Here is a 19,541-nt window from a genome sequence, read left to right on the forward strand (position 1 = left end):
TCTTGCCCGCCAACCGGAATAGTGCGGACAGATCATGGATCAGGCATCCAGTAGTTAGCACTGCAGCCTCACAACGCTGAGGACCCGGGTTCGATCCTGGCCCCGGGTAGTTGTCCATGTAGAGTTTGCACATTCTCCCAGTGTCTGCACGGGTCTCACCCCCATAACCCCAAAATGTGCAGGGTAGGGGGATTGGCCACACTAAATTGCCCCCAATTGGAAAAGAAATGCTAACAAATGTTTGAAACAGACAGCAAGTCCATCAGGATCCGAAAACAAATAGATGGGTGAATATTTTGGTGGAGACTTGTCTTCAGAACAATTTGTACCAAGTTGGTAAGAGTGCATCTTCTCTTTGATGAAACTCATCTAGTCATTGTGAGGATATTCGAGGGGCAAGAATCTTTCAATCACCACTCCGGTACTTTGAGGAGGCCAGGTAGTTAGCACCAAATTTAACTGCTCATTAGACAAGCATAACCTTTCTGTGAACTCAGGAATTGATTGATGACTTTTTACAAGAGCTCAATGTCTTGCACACCTTTTCATTGAAATATTACTAGATCTGTTTATTTTCCATCAGTCATTTATACAGGACCAAATAATGAGCAAGGTAAATTACAACTTTTAATTTCTGAGAAATTATTTAAAATTTTGAAGGAAGTGTTATTGTCGGTTTGTTTATATATCGGATTTACCTCCGAGCAACGTAGATGACACTAGTTTTAAATCTACAACAGGTTTATTTACAGTGCTTTAAAATATCTCTTGAATGACAAGATGTCTCCATCCACACATGTTCATAGCTCTGGCTTCTCAGGTATTTCTGGAAGCTTCTGTTTACTTTAGCTCTCAGAGGTTACACTCAGGCTTAATAAATCTAGCACAGTGAACACAGATCAAAGATCAAATACAGATCAATTAAACCATTGAACAGTGCACTAGATGATATTTATAATTTGTTATGACAATAGAACCCATAATTAGTCTTAACACAAACCTTTTTTCAAAATGATAGGAGACAAGGTAGTAGAGAGTATGGGAAAAGCAAACTACATGAATATTTGCAATAACAGTGTGACAAACAACGAGTTCAAACTAGTGAAATTAATGGAGAGAACTGTAGTTAGGAAGAGCTCCTTCACACAAGCTCAGATAAATTCTCTGGAAGAGCTGGAGGCAAAAACCATAAGGGCCAGCCAGGAGCCAGTTAGATTGTGTGGCAGGAGTCAGGGATATATCGCTGGACAGACGGAACAGATCTATTTCGTGAACTCGTGCTCCAGTGCAGTAGAGCAACCTATTGTGAATGCTGGGGCAGTGGTTGTACATGGTGTTACACGGTATCACAGTGGGTAGCACTGTTGCTTCACAGCTCCAGGGTCGATTCCCGGCTTGGGTCACTGTTTGTATGCAGTCTGCAGGTTCTCCCTGGGTTTCCTCCGGGTGCTCCGGTTTCTTCCCACAAGTCCCGATAGACGTGCTGTTAGATGAATTGGATATTCTGAATTCTCCCTGTGTACCTGAACAGGCTCCGGAATGTGCCGACTAGGTGCTTTTCACAGTAACTTCATTGCAGTGTTAATGTAAGCCTACTTGTGATAATAAAGATTTAATTGAATTAACTGAATTTATTTTAATAAACTGAATGGAATGCTTGACTATTTAAAAGGCAAGTACAAGATTAGCTAAATTAGCTGGTGTCATGTTTTTATTATGTAATTAACCTGCTAAACCAATTAAGTATCAAGCAGTTGAGAGGGAAATACAAGTTGATGCAGAAAGCTTGCGCCTGTATCTAAAATTAATGTTATTCTTTATTGGTTGTGCTCTGCATACAACAGGTAGCTCATACAACATTGATGTTCCATTGAAAGAGATCCTATAGAAAAAGAGAGTTGTATTGACATAATCATACGGCAAATACAAGTGTACTGCTCGCTTCGATCTTTGAAACATTTTACTTAGTTGCCACAGATTAACCCAGAAAGTGGTCACTGGTTAATTACAATTTTTTCAGCATGCATCCAACTGAATAATGGAGAGAGTACCAGATCATGATCACTACAAAAATTGCCACAAGCATTAAAGGCTTAGGCTGTCAGCAGTATGACACAATTACTATATGTAACAGGAGGCATAGCGCGCCCAAAATTGTAATTGCCAAACTATTGATTGGAGTCTGCAATATAATTAGTTTCAAGATAAAATATTGCACAAGTATTTGCTGCAGTTGTTTTGGTTGTCTCTATAATTTAGTTAGCATCTACAAGACAACTAACACCTACAATGTCAATTAAATAACACATTCTTAGAATTATTTTGCCCCAGTTTGTAATCTGATTCTCCACCCCTCCCCTAATCTTACCTTTAAGAGATCTATTTCTTTGATGCAATCTTGACGAGCTTTGGCATCCATCATTTCAAATATCTGGAAAAATAGTAACTTAAGTATTCCATTTCATACCGAATAAACAAAAGTTATAAAACAATCAAATATAATAGATTTATTCCACTTTATCGATAGCATGAAGACCTGTATATTCCCTTGCACTAAAACACAAATTCAAAATGAGGCACGAATGATGATTCTTATAGAAGAACACATTGCAATATACATCTCAAAAGCAGCAAAAAGCACGATTTATTCAAATAAAATGACGCACATCAAAATAAAGTTGCACCATCCAACATGGAGAAAATCATGTGTGGTTTGGATATGTCCAAACTTTATAATAGAGCATCAAATTTTGAAAGTCAACGGTACACAATCACCAAAATGTAAACATTATTTTACATCTCCATTTTAGGAATTTGTAAAGGAGTTAAATTTGGCGACAATGGGCTTTTCAGAGTAACTTCATTGCAGTGTTAATGTAAGCCTACTTGTGACAATAATAAAGATTATTATTATGTCCTTTCGGAAAGAAAGTCGAGAAAATTGAAGATGCCCTAGCAATAATCTTCCAACATTCTCTCATTTTGGGAACCATTCCTTTAGATTGGAGAATTGTACATGTCATGCTACTATTTAAGAAAGGGGAGAGAGGAGAACTAAGGAATTATTTTCTGGTTGGAAATCACTAGTCTATAATTAAGAATACGTTGGATTTATAAACCTTGGGCATGTTGGATGCACTTGATTGAACTTTTTGAAGAGTTGCTCAAAGAATTAGAAAGGAGAATGTTTACAGATGATATTGATATGGACTTCCTGATGGCAATTGATAAAATACCTCAGAAAACACGGTTAGCTGAAACCCATGGTATTGGAGGCAAATTATTGGCCCAGTCAGGAAATTGGCTTAGAGGCTGGGGACAGACGGAAAAAGTTTCCAGTCCTGCTCGCCACGGGAATCGTTGCAGGCAGTACAGAAAATATGACAGCCAATTTAAATGCCCATTGACCTCGAGCAGGAATTTCTGGTTTTGGAGCAGGTGCGACACGAAAATTCCGCACAGAGTGGGGAGAATGTCTAGTTGACAGGATATGATTAATTGTGTTCTGCAAGGTTCTGTATTGAGGGCTTAACTACTCAACATATTCATCAACTTAAATGATAGGATAGAATGCCACATACCCAAATTTGTAAATGACAAAGATGAACAACATTGTTAGCTGTTAGCAGTGTAGATGGAAGCAAAGTGATTATTGATGAAATTAATGGACAAAACTATGGCAAATATTTTTCAATGTAGGCAAATGTAAGGTCATCCATTTTGAACCCAAAAAGGATAGAATCGGATACTTTCTAAATGGTGAAACACAGAAAGCAGTGGAAGTCCAAAGATACTTTGCGGTCCAGGGACACACATCATCAAAGCATCATGAACAGGAGTAGAAAATAATCAACAAGACTAAAGGATTTCTGATCTTTCTTTCCAGAGGAATAGATTGCAAGGGGAGTTCCACAAAGCTGTTGTCACATCACAGCTGAAGTACTGAACGGTGATCTGGGCACCACACCAGAGGAAGGATAATCCAATCTAACCTCTTCCATTTCACACTCAATTGCATCAGCATTACTCCAGTTCCCCACCATCAATACATCAATCTGAAACTCAACAATATCGGCCACATAAATGCCATGACTACAAGAGCAGGACAGAGGCTCACAAGAACACAAGAAATAAGAGGAGTTGACCATATGGCCTGTTGAGCATGCTCTGTCATTACAATCATGGTTCACAGTGAGCTTCAACTCCACTTTCTTGCCTGTTTCCCATATTCCTCAATTCCCTGAAACACCAAAAATCTGTCTATCCCAGTCATCAATGTATTCAACAATAGAGAATAGAATAACCGCATCCCTCTGGGATCTCAGACCTATATGACTTCACCTATTATCCTGATACCATGCCCCTGTGTTTTATATTTTCCAGCAGAAACAATCGCTCAGCATCTACCATATCAAGCCATTTCAGAATCTTAAGTTTTTCAATGATATCACCTCCCATTGTTCTAAACTCCAAGGAATATAGACCCAATTTACTCAGCCTTTCAACAAAGGACAACCCCAACACTACAGGGAACAATTTGGTGAGCCTTTGTTATACTGTCGCCAAGGCAAGTCTATCCTTCCTCAAATGTGGAGACCAAACCTGCATGTGGTATTGCAGACATGGTTCCACAAAAACCGCTGGGCAGTTGCAGCAAGATATCTTTCTTCTTGTACTCCAAACCCTTTTCAAAGATCAACATGTCATTTGCTTTCCTAATTGCTTGCTGAACTTAGATGTTAATTTTCTGTTTTCTTTGTACGAACGCATCCAAGCCTCCATGAAAAACATTTTAAATTTCACGGGCTAGATTCTCCGTTATTGAGACTGTGTCCCACACCAGCGTCAAAACAGTGGAGTTTTTTCACTCCTGAAATTCCTGCAAAAAAGTTAAACAAATTCATAGCCATGCAGGGGGCTAGCAGGATCCCAGAGTGAATCTCGCAGCTTTTGCGGCCTATACTGGCCACCGCACATTCGGGTCAGAGACCGTGCATGCGGACGCCGGCGGCCTCCATGCGCTGTGCTCCGTAGCGGACTCGGTCCACGGAGTCAGACTGAATAAAGAGACCCCCCAATCGGCTGCGCGCCCGAGCCTCAACCCCCACACATTAGTGCCCTGGTAGCTTATATGGCCTCCCCGCGTCTCCGATCCGCCCGCCCCGACCAGGACGCCGCGGACCAAGTCTGCAGCTGCTACGTGAGCATCCCGACTGGCTAGGTTAGTTCCACGGCGTCAGAAACTCGGCCAGGCAGGAGCGGAGGATTGCTGAGCGGGCCTCTGGCAATGGCCCCCCGGCGTACTCCACGGTGCCGCTGATTTTCAGTGCCCAGAGAATCGCCGAACAGATTACGGAGTCAAACTGTATTCTCCGCCCCGGCGCCGGCCGCGATTTCGGCCAGGCTGCGGAGAATCCAGCCCCACGTCTTCAAAGAAAAATCATATTTTCTAGTCATATGACCAAAATTATCACTTCCCCACGTTGCACCCCATCTGCCATCTAGTTGTCTACTCACTTAACCTGCCTGTATCTCTTTGCAGTGCCTCTCTGTCCTCTGTCTCCTCCTCCTCCCCCCCCCCTCCATCTTGTTTTGTATCATTAGCAAACTTAGATAGGTTAATTTCTGTCTCTTTAACCATTTCCCAATAACTGATGCTAGACTAATTGGCCTATTTTCTCTCTCCCTCCTTTCTCAAAATGCAGTGTTACATTTGCCAATTTATAATCTGATGGGATCGGTCCTGAATCTAAGGAATTTTGGAAAATCACAGCTAGTGCATACACTATCTCTTGAGCAACCCCTTTTAGAACCCTAGGATGTAGGTCATCAGGTCCCAGGAATTTGTCTCTTTAGTTTCTCCAATACTTTTCCTCTGATGATATTAATTACCTTAATTTCCTCTGTAATTTGCAGCAAGTAGCTCATCAATTGATTTCTCAAGCCACTCGACCATCTGGAAAGGCACATCAGCTGTGTTTATGGCATACTCTCTAGTTGCTTGGGTTCAGCAACCACAATGCTTGAGAATCTTAACATAACAGCCAACTTGATTGCATTTCAACCAATAGCCTAAACAGCCACTCCCTCTATCATCAGCATAATGTCACTGTTATACATATTACTTATAAAATGCACTGCCACAAGTGACTAAAACTCCTTCAGCAGTATCGCTATGCCCTAAAAAAACAAGGGCAACGGGTGCATGGAAACCCTCACCTCCATATTTCCCTCCAGGTCAAACACCATTCTGACTTGTACATATAATGTGGCTCTTTTGTCATCTCGGAACCAAAATTATGGAATTCTGTACCTAACAGCATTGTGGAGAAACCTTCATCAGATGTGCTTCAGTGGTTTAGGAAAGCAGCACCTTAACACCTCCTCGAGGACAATAAGGGATCTGCAGTAAATGCTGGCGTTGTCAACAAAGGCCACAGCTCAAAACTGAAAATAATTAAATGAATTCCTGTTGTAGCCAGTGAACATCACACCACAGCATGACATAGCTATAAAATAAATCTAAATAACCATCACATTTCTAAAGTTCCATACCCAATTTCCATGTAGAAATACTTGTGTTTCTTACTTTTGACCTCTGGATCTGCGGCTTTCAACTGTATTTGTGGGACAATACTATTAAATTTCATTTAAATGTACTTACCTGCACTTTTTTCAAAGCGACAGGCATTCCATCAAGGAGGCATGCTGCTCGATACACTTCGCTAAATTGCCCACGGCCAATCTTCTTCTCTATTTGGAAATTTCCCAGTGTACCAAGACCCAAATCAGGACGCAGGGGCTTCTATAAATTTGAAGCATGCATAAAATCAAATAGAGTACCAAGAACACAAGAGAACACATTAATATGAAAGTAAGAAAAGGCTATCCAATTCTATCCATTTTTGTTTTCTAGACACAATGATTTTGGATGTCGATTCTTAATTGAATTCTGTCAAACATATTCTCGCACAAAAACCATTGCAATCCAGGTTTTTTGAAAATCTGGCGGAAATAAGAATTATTAGCTGCTAGAATTTTGAAAATTAGAAATAATGCAAAATAAATATTGTGCAGACCCAACTTGTCAATCGAATGAAAAACAACAGTATCGACGTTCTTCAATCTTTCTTTCTTCTGATATTTTAAACACCGTATGTCATATACATCTTCCTCACCCATGATAGCATGCAGACTTCCCTGAAATTAGCGCACAACCCTGCAGGATGTTACATGCTTTCATAGAATCCCTACAGTGCAGAGTCTGCACCAACTAGGAAGCATGCTGAGTCTGCACCAGCCCTCTGAAAGACCACCCTACCCAGGCCCACACCCTGTCCTATCCCCTTAATCCCACCTCACCATTGGACACGAAGGGGCAATTTAGAATGGCCAATCCACCTAGCTTGCATATCTTTGGACTGTGGGACAAAAAAAAGCCCACGCAGAGACAGGGAGACGTGCAAACTCCACACAGTCACCCGGTGTCCCTGGAGCTGTAAGGCAGCAGTGCTAACCACTGGGCCATCATGATGCCTTTTATTTGAGGCATTTTCTAATTTTTCTTTCCATTTGAATGGGCATAAGGTAAAGAGAAGGATGGCTCGGGTCTTTACTGGTCACCTCTTCCTCAAAATATACTTACAATAAGTCACTTTAAGGAATCACAATTGTAACTAAGAGTCTCATTGCTCTGTCGTGAAGTGTATGAAAGTACTCGTGTTGAGCCAACTAACATTTTTGAACATCTTTATAAAACAGCATTTTAAAAAAAAATTACCTCAATTGTCCTGCATTTTTTGAGCTACTTGTGAAATGCGCACTTCATACGAGATACCGGTAAAATTACTAGTCGAAAAGGCTCAAATAGCTTCCAACAATTTAGTTCAGGTCTACTGGTGGTATCCAACATCAGGTGCAAACATTTGAACTGTGTTTACAGGCAAGAGTGGGATTGTTCATGCATGATTACTCAACCACCAATTTATATTACATTTGTGTGTTGCTTAGAGTCCCTATCCATAGGTCTCACACAGCTAGAGGAACCCTAAAGGTAAAGACAGTCACCAATACTGTTTGAAAAACAGGTTGCTGGATTAATAGAATGGATTCATCACAGAAGTGATCCATTCTGGCTTGTTGTCGAGCAATCTAACTAGGTCCTACACTCCCATCAATTCCCCACATCCCTGCAATTTCTTTCTTTTCAAGTACTTAACAAATTTCCTTTTGAAATGAAAAATGAAAATCGCTTATTGGCACGAGTAGGCTTCAATTAAGTTACTGTGAAAAGCCCCTAGTCGCTACATTCCGGCGCCTGTCCAGGGAGGCTGGTACAGGAATCGAACCGTGCTGCTGGCCTGCTTGGTCTGCTTTAAAAGCCAGCGATTTAGCCCAGTGAGCTAAGCCATCCCCTTTTTTGAACAACATGATTTAAACAGCCTTCATCACCCTTTAATTCAGTACATTTTGAATCACAAACATTGGGGAGCACGGTAGCATGGTGGTTAGCATAAATGCTTCACAGCTCCAGGGTCCCAGGTTCGATTCCCGGCTGGGTCACTGTCTGTGTGGAGTCTGCACGTCCTCCCCGTGTGTGCGTGGGTTTCCTCCGGGTGCTCCGGTTTCCTCCCACAGTCCAAAGATGTGCGGGTTAGGTGGATTGGCCATGCTAAATTGCCCGTAGTGTCCTAAAAAGTAAGGTTAAGGGGGGGTTGTTGGGTTACGGGTATAGAGTGGATACGTGGGTTTGAGTAGGGTGATCATGGCTCGGCACAACATCGAGGGCCGAAGGGCCTGTTCTGTGCTGTACTGTTCTATGTTCTACAACATTTCCCAGACACTTTACATAAGCCGATCTTCCCACCCAGGGCTGGTGGATTTAACGCCCTACAAAGCACAGCCTAAAGGGGAAGAAACAGCAGCCGGGAAAATGGCGTTGAGACCTCATTATAGAACATACAGTGCAGAAGGAGGACATTCAGCCCATCGAGTCTGCACCGACCCACTTAAGCCCTCTCTTCCACCCTAATCCCGTAACCCAATAACCTCTCCTTTAGTCACTATTAACTATAGTGTATAACTATACACTATTAACACATAGTGACTATCAATAGTCAATATTGATAGACATGAAATTAATTTATTAAACTATTATGTGTGGTGTCTATTTGCTGCTACTATTTGGTGTACACCTTGCTGATAGTCAGTTTTGTATTAAATTTAAAGTTATTCTAGACATGAAATTTTTCTTTCTCTGCAACACCCACCTGCCATCCGACTAAACAGAGTTTCAACAGGATACAGTTACTCATCTACAGAGAACTTCAAAACCACAATATACTTGACAATTTCATCCTACCCCAAATCTGTCTGCTTTGCTTCCTGCCTTACTCAATGCCAATCTCATACTGTTTCTCTTCCCTAGCAGGTCTTGGATCCAGTCATCATTTCTCAGCCGATTTTGGATATTGGATCTCTGCCTTCTCATCCTCTCTCCCACTCCTGCCCTTGAATTCTTCAACTCTTTCACTCACTGAACCTACACAAGGATTCGATAGGTAGATTTTGAAATAAACATTCAACTACTATATTCAAACCGTTGTTAACTCCTCATGCTAAAAACGCAAATATATAGATCATCTGAAAAAGAGCGATAGTTTATGGTTAACATTTCTTGGAAATGGGGCTTTGACAAAGGGTCTATACCAAAATTTAACCTGTCTTTTCTTACTTGGTCTCATCCCTCCCCGACTCTAATCTCTTTCAGTTCCATAACTTTCCGAGATGTCCGTGATTCTGTACTCGTGTGAGTTTCCAATTCTAACCGCTCCACCATTGGTGGTCAAACCTTTTGGGGCCTCAGCTCCCATTTCTGCACCTCGCCGTCTCTTTACCTGGCTTACCTCCTTTAACAAACTCATTAAAGCCCACATCTTTACCAGGGCTTTTTTCTGACCTAATATCACCTTACGTGGCTCGCTGTCAGTTTAGAGTACTCCCGTGAAATGCCTTGGGTCGTTACATTACACCAAGGGTGCTATATAAATTCAAGCTGTTGTTCTTGTTACTGTCACATTGGATGCTGATAGAATCACTCTGTATTCCCAGCACTTTGCTCCCCTGATTTCCAGCACTTACTCTTTACTCAGCTACTCAATTTTGCTTTAGTTGTTTGAGGCACCTTCATTGATGCACCAACAAAAAATAAATGTGTTTGGAGATTGTTCTCCATTAACTTAACATAACAAGAACCTTTACTACAAAAGGAGTACTATGCGATTGCCAAAATCAACATTCTGCAACAACAATTTACAGAATGATTTTTGGAAATGCCACATGACAGCCAACATATGCCACAAAGGAAATTCAGTAAAGATTAATGTTCTTTGACAGATGCAGTATTCTTGCATTTCACACAACTGCTTTATCCAGAATTTATAAAAATCATGCCATGAACTTGGCTTTATTCGCTACAAACATAGCAAAAAGTCTAATTCAATAAACAAACACACCAAACTGTAGAAAGTTCACCCTTTGAATATTTTCTTTATAATTTTTCTATTCAACACCAAATAATACCAAAACCTTCAGCAGCAGCCCTCATTACTCTGTAAAACTGATGGAAATTCTGACATCTGTACTTGTGTGTTAAACATGGAAAACAAGAATTTGTAGTCAGTGATTCCTTGCTCCTCCAGAGACTGTCCTGCTGAAGCTCTAAAGAGATGCAAATCACCTAGAAATTACTCAAGTGACATGATTTCCATTTATAACCATATTATTCTTGATGTAAAACCTCTTGAAAAAGTTATGCCTCCTTCAATGAGGTGGTGGGTTTTTGGCATGTTGCCAAGTCAAAATTACTGAACTTCTTTGACCCTGAAAAATTAAATTTATGGAATTTATAGAATGTCAAATTCCTCCAGAACGTTGCAGAGACTTTGCAAATAATAAACTTTTAAAAATGATATTTCAGCTTAGACCTTAATCCCATGTATATGTCCCTGTTACTTTGCTTTTAGCAAAAATATAAAAAGTCAATGATAAAATTGGCTTGTTATTTACTGGTTTTAATCCGTGAGAATTCTTCAATGCAATTGGCTGGTTAGCCTGCTTGCAAACATCATTGCTGTTGGATGTCAGAGTTAGTATCAAAATTAAATTAATGTCGGAAGGGGTGAAATTCAGGCCACAGAGCTCTCCTGATCTTTGTGGCAGCTTTCTGTCTGTGGAGAGCATCATCAGGCCTTTATGCTTTTGCATTTTTTTTATATTTAAAGCAAATCTGTCTCCAACTTCATACTCTACAAAGGCTTGAGCACCAACTTGGTCCAAGTCTGCAGATGGCAATCTGTTTCCAACTCACGATTTGGCACATGGTGGAAGTAAAGACCAATTCCATCCCTCAGTGGCACAATGCACGGGAAACCCAACAAAGTAATCTCTCCCCAAGAACCAAAGCCTCTTTAGAAAAATTGATGCATTTCTGGAAGGTTCCAGGTCCTTAAGTTCATCAGCGATTGGAAATTTGTGCATGGCTAGAAAATGCAGTTTCCCCTCATACTTCCCACCATCATATCCCTTCGGACTGTTGAGAAGAAAAATACTGTACGTTTAAAAGACAAGATTGCAAAAAAAAAAAAGGCCAACTTGAGCCCAGCCACAGACCTCACCCCACCAAGATTGTGAGAATATATGTTGAGACAATAATGTCATGAACATGAAAGGTGATCTCCTGTCTCTTTGTACCTTTTAATAAGAAAAATATACCACTAATTTCAAAATGGTAAATACTTGAATTAAAAACAGAATTTGTGCCAAGATAGAAAATTGAAAGCAATATATAAGCATATCATTTTTGGTACTGACAATTTAGGTTTGTAAATGATTGATACCTCTGAATGCTGTTATCAGCATATCAGGGGGGGGGGGGGGGGGGAGACAAAGTGAAGAGATCAGATACAAATGAATAGAGGAAAATAAATCAACATCTTAAATGTGTATGAGCTGCAAACGCTGCCCATAAATTAAAATTACGTATTTGATAGGTGAGCAAATTCAATGCTGACAGAAATTGAAAGTGTTTAAAACAGGAACGTAGATATTTTAAAATACTTTAGTATTTGTGAATTACAGATTCATTAAGTAGACCACATTCACAGCACTATTTTTATCTTTTTGGCGTATGTGATAACTTGACAAATGTTAGCATCAGCTTTTGAGGAACTATGACAACCACATGCTGAGAGCAAAGTCTCACTAATGTGTTCTGGCATGCAAGTCTGTAATCACACATTTACATATGCAATGACCTACATTTGCATGTCAGATCACACACTGTCTTGGTTTATTAAAGCCAGGCACCTCCCAGTGCACTGTGAAGACATTGGTGATATAAGGCCAGAGGGTGGTGTTTCTTGGCAGCTGAGGGACAAACTGCCACCTAGGATTAGGCTGATGCAGGCTGAGCATTAGACACTTCATTAGAGGTAATCTGTTTAACAGTGGGCAGTGTATGTAAACTTCACAGCCTATTTGCAGCACCTTTTCCTCCCATGGCCTCTCTTCAAAAGGCTAGAGTAGCTGAGCGACAGCTTGTCTCATCTGCTGCCTTGTCCTGTCATACAATTTAGACATGGAGAGCTGATGTGAGGAACAACATAACTGTACATTGCTAACCACCACTGGGTCACTTTTATTCACAATACAGCTTTTTATTCCACAAACTTAATTTTATCCTAAAAGTGCTTTCAGTCATATGAATGAAATGTGACTCACAACCAATTCTTGTTCCTTGACAAATGAAGCTCTGCTACTCATATTTAACAGAACATAATTTGAGCTTCATTGAGAAATTCACATTTGGAGGCAAAATTATGTATCTTTTAAAATCTGTTTAAAAGTATCATATTTACAGCCATAATAATATAACGTATTATAGCAGAAAATAGTTTTAAAGTAATTTACAGGCTTTAAAAGCTGATTAAACTGGAAAAGCAAACATTTTTAAAAATGCGATTTTCTGAATTCACTCATTGCTGTTGAAATTTTAGTTCATAATATAAAGAGCATAAAATAATAAAATAGATTGGGTGTACTCCGTTTTCAAAAGCAAAAAGCCAGTATTCTTCACTAAATAAATGTAGTCACAATGAATTTGTTACCTTCTACCTTATAGTATTACAGTAACTTCTTGGTTAATTATGTTTAACTTCTTTAGTTGATGCATCAACAGGATTAGGTGGCGGGTTACACTAATAGCAATAATCTAAGTGAGCTGCAATTTCAGCTGATAATTTTGTAAACAGGATATTGCGATTTCAACTCTGTTCATCTCAACCAGGTAAGCCAAAAGTGTATCTTCTCATCAGATGTAATAAGCAAAAAATAAATTACGTACCAAGTAGGAGACAAAAGCAGAAGTATCGGAGGTCACACTTTCCAAAATGCAGAATATCAAAACTGACAACAAAATTCCAAATTTTGCAAAATACATTATCTACAGCATATTGCTTCTTCAACTGACATAACCTGTAATTATAGCAATACATACTACATGCATCATTTCCCTGTAACTAGTAGTGCATTGCCCATTAAAATCCCAATCTTCATGTTCTTGACCCAACTGTCAAAATAACTCATCTGAGTATTGTACACCATTTCTCCTTTCTATTATTTTGGGCAAATAAAGGAAGTTGTGAAAGCCTCAGCACACTGAATAAACAGCTAGGAAACTCTTTATGACCCCACAAAAATGTCAACAGTAAACACTAAAATATGATTGGCCACTGTTGAAGGCTGTAACACAATCATCGGGTGATGGAATTCTAAACTGGCAAGCTCTACACTCAGTTCAAGAAACCATCAGACCGCCTGGAATTTGTTACAACTTTGTAAAGGTTTAATTAAAAGGTAAAGTTGCCATAGTCCCAGATGACCAAAGGCTGCTTTTTTCCCCTTTTGAGGGAGAGAGCTGACTGGTGGTGATTTGACCAGAGGATCACCACACCTCAGGCGAGGGACAAGGTTAAGAAGGCCTCATTGATGAATGACCTCAACCAGGATTGGGAATTAAACTGCTGGCCTTGTTCTGCATCACAAACCCACTGCCTCACCAAGTGAGCTAAACTAGCCCCTATCACATCCAGACTATGACCAGTTGGAAATCCTCTCAGAAATACAAGTATCTTCCCCACATACAGATCACAATTTTCCATAGTCTTCTGCATTAAACAGATTGTGACTGTCTCATTTTTACATCTGTTGAGCCATATAAAGCTGGCAATTCTAACAAGTAGTATGAATGTGTTGTTTTTTCGAACATAATTCATTGGACAAGTCAAAAATACATTACAGTGCGGACAGCATACAGAACCAAAGATTCCTCACATTCCGATGCATTATTAGATTTTTCTGGGATGAAATTTCATGCCGATTTCCAAATTATCATCGTGCCATCAACATGGCACAAAGAAGAAGCCAGAGTCATAAGTTAAGAGAAAGCAAGGATTTCTCGTATAAAACCAAATGCATGGAGTAAAATGAAGTTACACTGGCTCAAACCAATTGTGCTTGATTTGCTATAAAGCAATCAATTCACTGAAAGTACAGATTTGTAGATAAAAATTCCTTTATTCGGTGAGGACTTTACAGAATAGAAGACTGCTATGCACCCACATTTAGAGTTGTCATTCAGTAGCAAGACCACATGACTGCTCTAAATTTCTGATGAAGCTTGACAGCCTCGTTTTGCACAGCAATGCCAAATATCCATTAATATGGTAATTCAATTTTGAATTGTCAATTGAAAGCAAAGTATAGCGTAGCAAAGGTATCTAATTCTAAAATTAAAATACTATGGTATTGGTGAGGGAAGACAATGATGAGAGAAGGCAGCAGTGTTGCCATAAAGGGCAGCCATTGTCACCAGGCGATCCCTGTGTCACCATACTATGAATACAATGGATAAGAAATGCCATAATTCAGTGAAGATTTCTGAAAAAGTTAAATGACATGTTGAGATGAATTTATGGTCTAGAAATGTATATTTATGCGAATTGCAGATGCTGGTCCCCTATCTGGAGCAATGTGATACAAGGAATCTATGGACATGACACAGGTCAGCAGTCACTACTTTTATTTCAGCACAGTCACACAAGTGATTAGCACTGTGGCTTCACAGCACCAGGGTCCCACATTCAATTCCCTGCTGGGTCACTGTCTATGCAGAGTCTGCATGTTCTCCCCGTGTCTGCGTGGGTTTCCTCCGGGTGCTCCGGTTTCCTCCCACAGTCCAAAGACGTGCAGGTTAGGTGGATTGGCCATGATAAATTGCCCGGAGTGACCAAAAAGGTTAGCAGAGGTTATTGGGATAGGGTGGGAGCGAGGGTTCAAGAGGGTAGGTGCAGACTCGATGGGCCGAATGGCCTCCTTCTCCACTGTCTGTTCTATGTTGTTGCTGTTGTTATGTTAATGACTAAAAATAGCCCCTCCCCTTCAGCGAAGGTAATTAAAAGGTAGGATTGACAGAACATAGGTAACTGAAGGAAAGATTATTTAGCAAGCTACCTTTACTACGTGCTAGCCTCAAATCCCCCGAGCTAAATTCACAGTAAATACACATGCAGTGTAAAATTAAACAAACATAATGAACATTTTTGTGACATTTAATCAATGCAAGTTTACGAAGCAAAAAGTCAGTTAGTTAGCATCAAAAGCAGTCAGTACAAAGTGTCACATGATTATGGTACGAAAGGATGAGGGGTAAAAGAGTGCAAGGTTTTTAAATTTGCTTTGTTACCAATGGTTATCTAAATATTTCAAATTGATCTCTTAATATTCCCATCCATTTAAAGGTGAATCAATTAAAAGAAAAAGGAACCTATCCAGCATTACGGGCATGATTCTCCCGAAGTTAATTTGTGGCAGGTTTTTAAAGGGGGTTTCCCGCCTGCTCTGTCGGCATGTTCCCCACCACTATTCAACGACACTTGTCATTTTTTGGGACCTGGAGAGTTTCTTACTGGTTCAGCTCACACTTAGAACGTTTTTTGGCACTGGGGAGCTGAACTCCGAGATCGGTCTGCCATTTTGAAAGGGTGCCCTGATCTCTAAGTGAGTTTGTGGGTCCCCCACACCCTCCACCATGGACAATGTCACCTTCCACACACATGGACACTACCCCACACACCCCAAGTGAGGACATCCCACTGTGGGGTCCCTGGGGGTCCCTCCTCTTCATGCCCCCCCAAGCCATCTTACAGCACCCCCTCCCTTCTAGGACCCCACCCATCACCCCTCCAACCTCCCAGGAGGTCCCTACGCATCTGCCCTGCACTCTCCCATCCTTCAACCCCGCACCACCCTCATTTCCTTATTTAATGGGCCTGGCCTCCTTCACCCTTGGCAGTGCCACCCTGGCACCAAGGCAGTGCTCCTGCTGGTTTGGAAGTGTCATCCAGGCTCCTCGGCAGTGCCAGGGTGGCAGTACCAAAGTCCAGGGTGAGAACCAGGGAGCTACCCTGCACTTACCATGACCACCCAGGGGTCTCCGATGGCTCAGGAGACTCCTCCAAGTGCCATTCCATCAGGTCCAGGTTTGTGTGGACCAGCACTGATGGGTGCCCAGCTGCAGCCTCCTTAGGGAGGCCAGTGAATCGTCATTCGGTCCTGCCAATTTGGGGCGGAGTTCCAAATCCGATGTTTCGCGGGACTTCGGGGAATCCCACAAGACGGGGAGTCTGTTGGGAGGCTCGCTGCAGGCCTCTCCTCCGATTCACCAGCCGCGTTGTGCTTCCGCTTGAGCGCAACGCAGCTGGAGAATAGTGTCCATGGTGTACGGAATTTTTTTTTAAATGATTCTCGCACTTTAGATTTTCCATTTGTTTGTAAAAGTGGGCAACTCAGTACACCTGCAAAATGAATTGCTGGCATTGCATCCTTGTCAATTGAACAAATGTTAACAGTCTGGATCTTCCTGTCCATAAGTGAAGCTGTGACTCATGTTAGAAAGAAGTTACCTGCCGATTGGCTGCATCAGGGACTTTTGGCTTCCAGTTGCAGCATGGGTCCGATGGTAACGTAAAAGGGAGGCCCAGTGATGCAGTGCAACTCCAGCCAAGTCACGCCCCCTTTGACATCCTGAGCTGAAAGCACCCCACTTGTTCTTAAGCTGAAGGCAGACCCCAAGTTTTTACATTTTTCCAGTTATTTATACTTCTTGCCTTACGAGCAGAGCCAGTGATGGAGGGTTGTGAGCGCAGTCATTGGTACAGGGCTTTTAAGAGGATGGGGGACCTAGGGGTTGCAGGAGTATATGAGCACTCCTAATAAAGGGTTGCATTCCTGAGCTAGGAGCAACCCAGAGTAAATTAGTGTTAAAATCTAGCCAAGGAAAGGGCAAACAGCTGAGGTTCACACACTGACAGATCCCAGCGGGACGAGCAGCATGGGCTCAGTGGTACCCAAAATGGCACACTGCAATTAGCACATAAGAGTACAAATTGGATCCCAGGTACTCGCATGCTATTGGAAGCCACAAGAGTGGCCAATGTCCCAGCATTTGAAGTTATTGGGCATGCATGAACCAGCCCTATTGTCTGTACTACAAATTCACCCCAGAATTTGTTTGATTTTTATTCTCTCTCTGCATCAGCCTAATTTCTCATTTTCTTTACCATGGAAGGCAGTCTACGGTTTCATTTTTCCTTTCAATAACTAGTTTCTACCAATATACTATGATTTCTGTACATAATTCATTATTCATGTTAGCCTTAAATAACTGTAAATTCCTGTTAAAATGTTTTCCCCCCACATAACACATTTAATAAAATAACAGCCCAAATTAAGTAAAAGGTGTTCTGTAGGTGTGCTGAAATACTGGACAGTATAAAGTGCAAATTACTGTTAAGTGGAAAAAATGTGCTAAACAGATTTTGAGAGGCTTGGCAAAATAAGTTCTATCCAAACATTTTAAAAGTGGCAGGAAGCATTTGACACCTGCAAATTGGCAAACTGTTGACTTGGTTGTAGCTGAAAACACAAACGAAGCAACATCCTGTAATAGTTGCAGCAAGTCAAGGAAGAGAACTAAAGCATTCTTCACATTAGTCAAAAATATCATGTCATAAATACCATTTGAAAGCTACTTGTGTGGAAATCTTTCTTTCGTCGGTTCACAAAGTTTTTTCTTTCAATTAATAAATTATGGGGAAAAAATCCTGCAAATTATAAGAGATTTTAAAATGTGATATTTCAAATTATGCAAATCACTATTGCCTCTAGTTTAGTATGACATCACTGTTCCAGAATAATAATTTTGCTCACTACAAGTTGTGGAGACAAATTGTTTATTTATTTTTTTAAATCAAAAATATTCCACAATACAGGACGAAAGAAACGAACAAACAATTATTATTCTAACACAGAAACCTCTTAATTCATAAGTGATATGAAAACCAATCAAAAGTACTTCATGTGCTGTAGTTAAACTGGATACTTAATGCCACATGTTTTATGACTTAACAAAATCCTTCACACAATCTCACAACTGACATAGGTACACCATAACATAAGCTGTAACAGGCGGGTACACCAACCAGGGCAGGACCCATCAAATCCGCAAGTTGCGCAAAACTGTATTTTATTCCAGAAGCATTTAAATTTCATGGTTTTGGTCGCACTGACGAGATAGACCTTGCACTGAAACAGCATAATTCACAAGCTCAGTTCATCCAAGAGGTTTTATAGCCGAAGGGGCAGGCCGAAGGGGCAGAGGGGGTGGGCCGAAGGGGCAGGCCCTAGGGGCAGAGGGGGCGGGCCGAAGGGGGAAAGGGCAGAGGGGAGGGAAACGGGAAGAGAAAGAAGAGAGAGATTCAAGAACAATCTTTTCCTTACAATTTCTTTACAGGAACGACTGTGCGCTCAGTCAGCAAGCATGACCTCAACCTTCCTGTTGTTTGCCATTTAACTCAGCACCTCGTTCTCATGCCCACATCCCCATCCTTGGCCTGTTGAAATGCTCAAGTAAAGTCAGCGCAAGCTGGAGGAGCAGCGCCTTACATCCATTAGGCATGTCATCACCCTCACGACGCAACACTGAGTTTAACAGCTTACGACTGTGACCTTTCCCCTCCATCTTAACCCCCTTTTTATTGTCACAATACAAAAACACTCTTCCTCATGATACAGAGTGTGGCCATCAGCGCTGATTCAATTCTCTTACCAGGTGAGTTATTCATGAAGGCCTCACTTCTCAACCCTGTCCCTCGCACGAGGTGTGGTGATTCTCGGGTTAAATCACCACCAGTCAGCTCTGTTCATCAAAGGGGAAAGCAGCCTATGGTCATATGGGACTACGGGGCCTTTATTATGCAGGACTACAATTACAGATTAGATTGCCATTGAAAGAGCTGGGAAAAGGTTGGAAGGAAGGTGTCATGTGTCAGAGCATTTTGAAAGGAGTCAACAGTTAATTCTCATTTTCTTGAATCAATGATCTCTCTTCTTGATGCAGTAAAAAATATACTGACCCAAATTTT

At 41.1% G+C, this 19,541-nt stretch overlaps 1 protein-coding gene across 2 annotated transcripts in view; it reads right to left on the minus strand.

Moving 5' to 3' along the window:
* nek7 (NIMA-related kinase 7) overlaps window positions 1–19,541 on the minus strand; it is a 265,715-nt gene that overhangs the window by 114,700 nt on the left and 131,474 nt on the right. For both annotated transcript variants that reach the window (XM_038794849.1, XM_038794850.1), the window contains exons 4-5: window positions 6,665–6,805; window positions 2,369–2,431 (exon numbers count right to left, since the gene is read on the minus strand). In XM_038794849.1, coding sequence (XP_038650777.1) covers window positions 2,369–2,431; window positions 6,665–6,805 — 204 coding nt within the window. The remainder of the gene's footprint in view (window positions 1–2,368; window positions 2,432–6,664; window positions 6,806–19,541) is intronic.

This window comes from Scyliorhinus canicula, chromosome 4 (assembly GCF_902713615.1).
Source record: "Scyliorhinus canicula chromosome 4, sScyCan1.1, whole genome shotgun sequence".
Classification (NCBI taxonomy): Eukaryota; Metazoa; Chordata; class Chondrichthyes; order Carcharhiniformes; family Scyliorhinidae; genus Scyliorhinus; species Scyliorhinus canicula.